The sequence below is a fragment of the Pteropus vampyrus genome, unplaced genomic scaffold, assembly GCF_000151845.1.
Source record: "Pteropus vampyrus isolate Shadow unplaced genomic scaffold, Pvam_2.0 Scaffold640, whole genome shotgun sequence".
Classification (NCBI taxonomy): Eukaryota; Metazoa; Chordata; class Mammalia; order Chiroptera; family Pteropodidae; genus Pteropus; species Pteropus vampyrus.
Window position 1 is genome coordinate 221,337 of NW_011889421.1, and position 8,592 is coordinate 229,928.

The 8,592-nt window shown below is 47.8% G+C and overlaps 1 protein-coding gene across 1 annotated transcript; it reads right to left on the reverse strand.

The window, feature by feature from the left end:
- Nucleotides 1–232: 232 nt before the first annotated feature.
- Nucleotides 233–6,096, reverse strand: IL24 (interleukin 24). Its single transcript, XM_023525880.1, has 6 exons — nucleotides 6,060–6,096; nucleotides 4,449–4,650; nucleotides 3,257–3,319; nucleotides 2,208–2,366; nucleotides 1,687–1,761; nucleotides 233–806 (listed from the first exon to the last, which is right to left on the reverse strand). Exons 2-6 carry the CDS (start codon nucleotides 4,617–4,619, stop codon nucleotides 723–725), a joined length of 552 nt encoding a protein of 183 aa, XP_023381648.1. The 5' UTR covers nucleotides 4,620–4,650; nucleotides 6,060–6,096; the 3' UTR covers nucleotides 233–722.
- Between the last annotated feature and the right edge of the window lie 2,496 nt (nucleotides 6,097–8,592).

The window sequence follows — 8,592 nt, forward strand, 5'->3', positions numbered from 1 at the left end:
ACTTACCTTAATGTTGGTCTATTTTAGCAGCAGATAAGGAAAGAATGAGTAAGATAAGAAAGAAAGGCACCCCAAAGGAAGGGATAGTGGCAGTGAGGTGTGAAGTGTGGGCAAGAAACAAAGTATTTAATGAGCCTGCTTTATGTTGGGCACTTAACACATTACATCTTTTATCACTTACATTCCAAACTGGTGCCCTTCACCCCAACTCCAGTGCTCTTTTCCTGGAGATACCATAAAGAGTTGGTTTCAATGCTCTAATGTTCAACGTTATATCCCAGCATCCCTCATTTCCCTCAACAATTCAAAGACAGACAAAAAAAAAAAAAAACAGTTTATTAAGCATTTACTGAGCACCATCCACTGTTCCATGTGGTTCCAAAGAGCATGGAGAATCAAAGAGAGGAACAGAGAGCTGTCTCTGCAGCCTTCACAGAACTTTCTCTCATAAATAAATATAACATCAGCTAAAACACTGATGGGATTTAAATAGAGTTGTAATAAATACGGGAACCTGCTTTGTAGATTATTCACAGCATTCCAGGTAACCTTCCATTCCATGACTGTCTTTGGGACCACTTAAAGAATAAAGTCTTCGAGGATAAGCCTGGACCAAGAATGGGACCCGTGGTCAAGGGTGTGAAGTGCCCAGGGAACATTACAGGAAGGGTCACTCTTTTGAAATGACATGGTGGACAAGGAGGGTATTCTGGTGTAGGCATTCAGAGCTGGTAGAATTTCTGCATCCAGGTCAAGAGAATGTCTACTTCTCCAAAGGCTTTGGTCTGAGCTGCTTCTATGTCCAACTAAAGGGGAAAGAGAGTTGAAGATTTGCCATGTTAGCCTCAAGCACAGGTTTCTTTTCCACCCACTATTCCCAGAGCTGGCCTGACCACATCATGGGCCGCATCACCATTGGCGTGGCCTCTGGTGAATTCACCTGCCCATCACTTGTTCTCCATCTATGTGTGCTGTCTGCTTTGGGAGTGAGGACAATGAGCCAGTGGGTAGCAGTGAGTTAGGAGCAAGGAAGAAGCATCTGGAGCCCCTGACAACAGGAGCCATAGAATCCTCCTGAGTCCACTCTGCAGATGAGGAATCCGAGGCCCAGGTTGCCCCTTCCTTTGTATGTTATTGCTCTCCATTTATTTTTAGTCTGATGTATCTGCTCTTTAAAAAAAAAATGATCAAAATCATATATGTTTGGGGGGCTTGGGTTGAAATTTGGATTTTCATTGTCGTCTTAATTTGGGAGAAGGTAATATATTTTCCCATGATTTTTTCTTCTCGCAAACTAGACCATTTAAGCATTATGAAAATACCATGTACAGGGGTGTGCATGGGGAGGGTTACGGGCATAGTCTCCCTTCTCCCTTACTTCTGACTCTAATTGCCCTGCTCAAGTACCCGTAAGCTCTCTCACAGGGAAAATTCCCAGTAGTAAAATCATCTTATAGGGAAATATAATAGCATTTTAATTTAAAACTGGCAGGAAAATAGACCATGTAGTTTGTAGTGCTTATGCAAAGTATATGCTAAATTCATGTAAAAATACATGTGCTCCTGCTAAGCCAAGTGGCTTTTGGGCAGGCCTGGTGGAGTCACCTGCATTATATTTTGCACTAGATCTCTGAAGCATTCTCCTGTAACGGTTCGAGCAAGCCCTCCGCTCCTGGCCTCAATTACCTGTTTAAATGCCCCCTGGAAGAGCAGAAACCGCCTGCGTGCACTCTCACTGATGGAGAACATCTCATTTTCCTGCTGAAGAGCAGAAAAAAATTGTAGCAAATATTGGGTAGAAGCAGAGTCAAGCCCCCTCATGCTTCTTCCTTGTGATGCCAGAGGGTTTCCAAGGCCTAAGAGGACATTGCTGAACCCACAGCCTCAGGGCAGCCAGTGCTGAATCCCCCAGTGTGGCAGGGCAGCCTCTGATTCTCACAGCCAGGTGGGAGTGATCACCCCATTTTATTGGCAGGAAAACTGAATCCCAAAGAGGCTGAGCACCTTGCAAAGGGTCAGTCAGCTGGTTAGAAGCAGAACTAGACTTGAAGTTAGACCTGCTGGTTTCCAGAGCCTGGGCTCTTTTCCATGACACCCACGATGCCCTCTTGCAGAATAAAAGCCAAGATTAGATAAGGGAAGAAAAGTCCTCTCAAAACATGTTTCCCCTGGGCCCTGGGCCCTGGGCCCAGCTTTGTTCTACTCACCCTGGGCTGCAGTTTTGATGCGATGAAAATAAAATTGTTGGCCAGAGTGGAGAATGACTTCAGGATCCGGAATTCAGCTGCCTTCTTGTGGTAGTTCTTGAAAACGGTATTCAAGTAGAACTTCAGCAGGGCACGGATCAGGTAACAGCTTTCAGTGTCCTGGGGAGGGTCTGGGTCACCATAGAGCCGGGACCCCTGCCCACCCCAGCCCTGGATGAACAACCCGCATGTCGCCAAGGCAAGATAAGCACAACAGAGGCAGGGACCTTCTAGATGTTGCTAAAGATCAGATCTGACGGAGCCTCCAGGAGCCTGGAGAGTGGAGCCTTTAGTTTACAAGAGGAAACACAGACCCAGAGAGGAGAATTCATCCAGGGTCACACAGCTAGTCAGGGGCAGACGCTGGCCTAGTTCCCAGGACTCCTGACTCCCCATCTGCTTAATATTCCTTCTTCTACACTCCATGACCTCTCTAATAACCATGGGAGGTGATAGACACTGCAGAAGACCTAGAATTTGGTGGTTGAGAGTTGGTGGGGAAAAGGACTAGAAAGAGAAGAAACGAGGAGAAAAAAACCCACATCTTTGAACACAGGGATTGCATTCTAGCCCTTTTAAGCACCACAGAGTGAAGCTCAGCACCTGCAGGGCTCAGGGCTCAGTACCTGTGTGCTCACTGACTGGATGGAAGATGAGAAGACAGGGATGGATGAGGGAAAAAAATGGAAATGGAAGAGACCCAAGCAGACCCTCACTGGGCCGACACAGCAAAAGAGAAATACAGACTGATGGCAATTCTCTGGCTAAATGGAGACAGGTGTTTATGAACCCTAATCTCCACCCACTCCCCATGCCACCACACACATTGCCCATATAACCCAGATCCTGGGTGATGACCCCATGCACTGACTTCTCTGGCTCACTGCCCAGCCTTGTCCTGGGTAGTCCCAGCCCAAGGCAAAAGCGAAGTCTTCTGTCAACCTCCCCAGACAACCCCTCAGCCCCACTACTCACAGAAGACCAGCCACACCTTCCCCAGATCTAATTACCGAGACATTCTGCAGAACCTCCCTCCGCAGTAGCCGGATGCTTGTGATGTTATCCTGAGCTTGCTTTGGAAGCAGAAAGAAAAGATGTCTCAGGTTAGGGGAAGCATAGAAACCAGCCTTACAAATGCATGCTGCTTCCCTAGACCCCCCAAATCTATCCAGTCTGTGAGATCTCAGAGGCCAGAGGGGGTCCCAGGGGCCCTAGGGTAGAGGTGTAAGTTCCAGCCACAGAAATCCCTAAGCTTGGTCCCCAGGCACAGATGGACTCCTAGGAATTCTTAGAGCTTTGACCAGGGACCTATCTGATTCCCTTGGTCATTTGAGATAGGAGGAAATAAGCCTATATTGTTTAAGAACCACTAGGGGCAGAATTTAACCTCCCTATTCCAAGAAAGTGGGGGGCGCTGACTCCTTCATCCTTGGAGCTTTCCTTGCAGCCCTGCCATTCATTCCAGTTCTTGGATTTGGAGTCAAAACATCATGGAGAGGAAGGAGCTTTTAAGTTCCTGTGTCTCACCTCTTCATTGTGCAAGTAAGGAAACTGATGGGGGTGGGGAGTGATGTACCAGTTGGTTTCAAGGTCAAGATCACATATAGGTGTCCTGTCCCCAGAGGGGCACTCTCCCCTTTCCAGGCTGCCTCATTGGGCTCCCTCTTTCTGCCTTGTATCTGGATTGTTCTTTAAGGAGCTGAATGTATTTATGAGGGCACATATTAAAGCACTTTCAGGCCCAGGAGAAATCCACAGTCCCATTTTACAAGCTGTTCCACCCCACCTCAGCAATAACCATTCTTTCTACCTTTAAGCCAAGGTGTAAACAGGTGATAACAGACTAGCAGGAGCCTGGCTAAGCAGTAGGTGAAAGCTCCAGTGGGTGAGTCTCAAAGATTTCCCACGACTTCCTATTGGTGGAGTCTCATGCCCTCCTGAGACACAAATGAAGCCCAGATGAATAGGCTCCCTTCTTTATTCCTCTTGGACAGTGTTTATGTTACTGTAAGCTGACGACATCTTTTTGAACCTCAGTTTCCTCATGTGCAAGAGGACATATGGGCCTGTAATGCCTCTGACTTCACAAAGTTATTATATAGGGAAATGATTAGCAAGCTACAAAGGGCTCCATGATCATAAAATATTATCCTTCCCCCGCAGTAACCCCTGCAGCTGGGTCCAGAACATTACTTCACTCACCACAATGTCCTTCATGGCTTGGAAGGCCTCCCATAGTTCCTGGAAATCTACTCCCTTCACTCGGCAGGACCCGAATTGGAATTCTTGGCCTTGGACCCCTGGTGCCCAGCTCCAGACAAGCAGGATGAAACTCAGGCAGGGGAGGGCAGCCTTCTGCATTGGAGAGCCCATCTGCAGTGAAGGAAGTATTGGGAGGATCCTGCTGGAAGAGAAAGAGCAGCCCACTGAAGCAGGCCCACTATGCCAGGAATGGTATACCCAAAACAATGTTTCTTGGCTGGGTCTGGGCCGGCCTTGGGATACACACATGGGAAACCTGAGACTAGGGTGGGTTCTCAGTGTTAAAATATTGCAAACATGGTGCCCTGCTGTGGTGCATTGGGGCAGAGCAAGGGTCTTTCTGCCCCTACCTGCCCACTCCACCGTGGCCATCCATATCACACACACCTGGCATCGCCTTCCCTACTCCATTACAGTTCTCTCTAGCCAATAACCTGCTGGTCAGAATTTGACCAAGAAGACTGGAGAAATGGGAGGTGCCCAAGAACATGTATAGGGAGCCCAAACTTGGGAGGATAGAGCTTAACTCGGTGTTTGATATCTGAGTTCTGCCCTTAAGGCACCAGATCCATGTGGGCAGGTTTTCTCCTCCTCCCCCGGGAGAAAGCCATCTTTGACTCCTCATCACGAAGGATCTGAGGGATTAATCCTGGCCCAGAGGGAGGGGCACAGACAGTAGGTTAGAGTCACACAGTCTGCCACCTCAACTGACAGTTCACTTTTGACTCTAAGAATTTACTTTTCAGTTAACCGAACGAGAGGGAGGAATCACATTTCTGAATGAATCGTCTTTAAAACTTCCAGTAAAGTGCCTATTAGGAATGACCATGCGAACAGGCCCCAAGTGAGAGGAAGGCGACCCATCAACTACTCGTCGTGACTCTGCGGAGAATCCCTCCCCCTGCCTTCTTTACCCTTTGCTTTTCTTCTCTCCTTCCCTCCCTCCCTTTCTCCTTCTCTCTGTTTTTTCTTACTTCCTTCCACAACCATTTAAGGACCTTTCTTATTCCAGGCACAGGTCTTACACCTAAAGACACTCAGTCTCCCACCCCGACACTGGGCAGGACGATGGGGGAAGACCTGTGTCTGGAATGACTGCTAACATGGGCAGAGAAGTGGGGCGTGGACCTGGCACCCAGCATCCTCTGTTCAGCCGCTCTGCACGTCAGCCTCTCCCTCAAGGTCTTTCTAGTCTCTTTTTTCAAACTCCACAGGCTCTGCAGCCTCACTTGAAAATTCATCTCTGGGCCTCATAATCTTCCCGCTCTACCTCCCATCTGGCCTAAATTCTTCTTGGTGTTAAATCAGAGAAAGCGGCTCCTCTTCCATAGTCATTTCTTATCCTTACATACACCCTGAAAAAGTTGACTGCCATCCCCATCCCCCCATCCATTCCCAATAAGGCAGCAGTCTAATGCTTCAAAGCTAAGTACTCAGGAATTCCCCCATTGCTCACCTCAGGGCCTGGAAGGGATGCTTGAGGTTTGCTGCTGGGAGGTGGCTGGCTCCCGTTACAGAGGGGAAAGCTGGGCAGGCACCCTCAGCACTCACCCATCAGGGGTGTAACTGCAGGCAGAAGGTTCCTGTCCCAGCTATGGGAGTCCTTTCAAAGGTAAAGGCCTGCAAGGCTTTGTGCAGATTCATATATATGGGGGCTGGGGGGAGGGGCAGAGGAAGAAGACAGAGGTGGAGAAAGGGAAATTGGTCATGCTTTTTCAGAGAATTACTTCATTGCCTAGTCACCCTTCACTTTAAGACAATAGGCAATGGAGAAAGCAGCCCCTGAGGTGAGATGAGACCTAGGTCTGAGTTCTGGCTTTGCCACTGGCTGTGTGACCAGGGGCATGTCTCCTAGGTACCCTGAGCTTTGGTTTCTTACGTATAAAATTAAAACAAACAAAGGAAAAAAGAAAAAACCTGCCCTATATCCCCCAGAGGCAGGTATAAGGAGCAAACAACACAGAGGTGCTTTGTAAACTCTATACACAAGTAAATACATTATTACTATGCAGTGTACACCAGTCTCTTTTCTGTCCAAATCATTCAATAATTATGTCTTATTAATAATGGGACAGTAACCCTGAAGCTAAGGAGAGCCCATACATACTTCTTTAATTGGTCAGGGATAGGAATTTTAGGAGTGTTTCCTGACATGCAGCCACCTAGGGTTATAATCACTCCACCAAGATATGTCCCCCTTCAGATTCATGTGCATGGCCAGGTCTGGAAAGCTAGGGCCCTGGTGTCCTGCGGGCTTGCCTTGGTCTGTGCTTTTCTGCTTAGGGTCACTCAGGGGATGCAGTAGTGTGGCACGTCAGGAGCATCAATGCAGTCAAGAGACCTGACTGTTCGTCCAGCTAACGAGGCACTCAGGCTTCAGTTTCCCCATGTGTAAATGAGGGGTAGCCTGGAGTTGTGTTCCCCTAGAGCATGTTCCACAGAACCTAGCCCTGAGGAACACTCGCCTGCAAGACACTCCACGACACAAAAGATTTCACAAGACACATACACTGCTCTTGAGAATACTTAAGACTGATAAGTCCCCTGAGGGCAGGGGACATGTGTTTAGCTTTGTTTAACCCAGTGTTTCCTGTGAGTATTTGACCACGTCCCTCAAAAAACATTTTGGGTAACACTAGATTCTGAATGAGGAATTGACAAACGCCAGGCCAAGAATAAGCTAAGAATGGCTTAGCCCTGTGACCTAAGAATGCTTTTCATATTTTTTAATGATTAAAAAATATCAAAAGAAGAACAATATCTTGTAACACATGAAAAAGTTTGTGAAATTCAAATTTCAGTGTTCATAAATAAAATTTTATTGAGACACAGTCATGCCCATTCGTTTACATTTTGTCTATGCTGCTTTTGTGCTTAAGTGACAGATGAGTAGCTGTGGCTGCGACTGTGAGGTCAACAAAGCCTAAAATGTCTATTTTCTGGCCCTTTATAGGGAGAGGTTGCTGAGCCCTACTTTAAATTTCCTTAATGAACATTCTCTCTTTTTTTTTCCCAAAAACTCCCCCTTCTACTCATGACCTCCGGATGTTGCCATCTCCCCCTAAGAACGGGATCCCTGAAGGCGGGGCGTCTCCTCCCGCACAGTGCACACCTGGGGCCTGGCACGCCCGGGGGGCCTGGCACATGCACCCAGAGTACGGACCATGGCTCCACTGGGGCTGGAACCCAGGACTTTCTGCATATAAAGCAGATGTGCTGACCACTACTCTATGGAACCACCCCCACAAACATTCTATGAGTCTACTCAAGCCTGGGTCCAGGCAAGAGACATAGGAATATACTGTGAGGGGCAGGATAACTTTCTCCAGCTCGGTACAGAAGAAAGAACAGGAAACACTGGGAAGAATGACCCTTCCCAATCTCTCTCACACCAGCACCCCTTGCCTCTACCACACAGACAATGTTGTTTGTTTCCCTAAACAGACAAAATACTTGCTGCACTCCTCAGCCAGCATCCTGGCCTGCTGCCTCTGCCTCTACAAGGACCACGCTTGAGTCCCTTGCTCCTGGAAGCCCTGAGTCTTGCCCTCTGGTCTTGGGCAGGGGCCCACATCACACACTTTATTTTTTTCCATTCACTATTTAGGGCATTACTAAAAATCTCTACTGTGAGAAGAAGATATGATGAGATAGAAAAGAAGACAAAGTGAGAGTGTTGAGGCAGCAGATGAAGATGAGGCAGGAGAGGGCTGGAAAGACTAGCCGCTGAGACAGGAAGCTGAGAGGGAATGTAAGCCCCCAGGGCAGCTGCAGTCCTAGATGACTGTCTACTGATAGGCAGGAGGGATGAGCTGTTACAGGGCAGGCTAGAACAGAGGCATGAGGTCATGACTATAGCTGGGTAGGCTCCAGGATATTCACCTGGGGTCATGAGTAGCTCATTCTGTCTAAGGAAGAATTAGTATGATATGGACATTCCAGGCAAACATGTGCCTGAGTCTCAGGCTTGGCTGAGCTTATCATAGCACAATTACCTGGGAAGGAAGGCTAAGAAGAGAACTTAAGGATCCTGGCCCAATATTAGCTGAGGTTCTTGGTTATGAGTATGAACTTTGCATGCAGC

Excerpts from the sequence above, each read along its gene's own strand:
- IL24 (XM_023525880.1), bottom strand. The coding sequence starts at position 4,619 with ATGGGCTCTCCAATGCAGAAGGCTGCCCTCCCCTGCCTGAGTTTCATC. Across the intron at positions 3,320-4,448 it reads AAGCCATGAAGGACATTGTG|CAAGCTCAGGATAACATCAC; the intron begins GTGAGTGAAGTA and ends CTGCTTCCAAAG. Across the intron at positions 2,367-3,256 it reads AGGTTCTGCAGAATGTCTCG|GACACTGAAAGCTGTTACCT; the intron begins GTAATTAGATCT and ends GACCCTCCCCAG.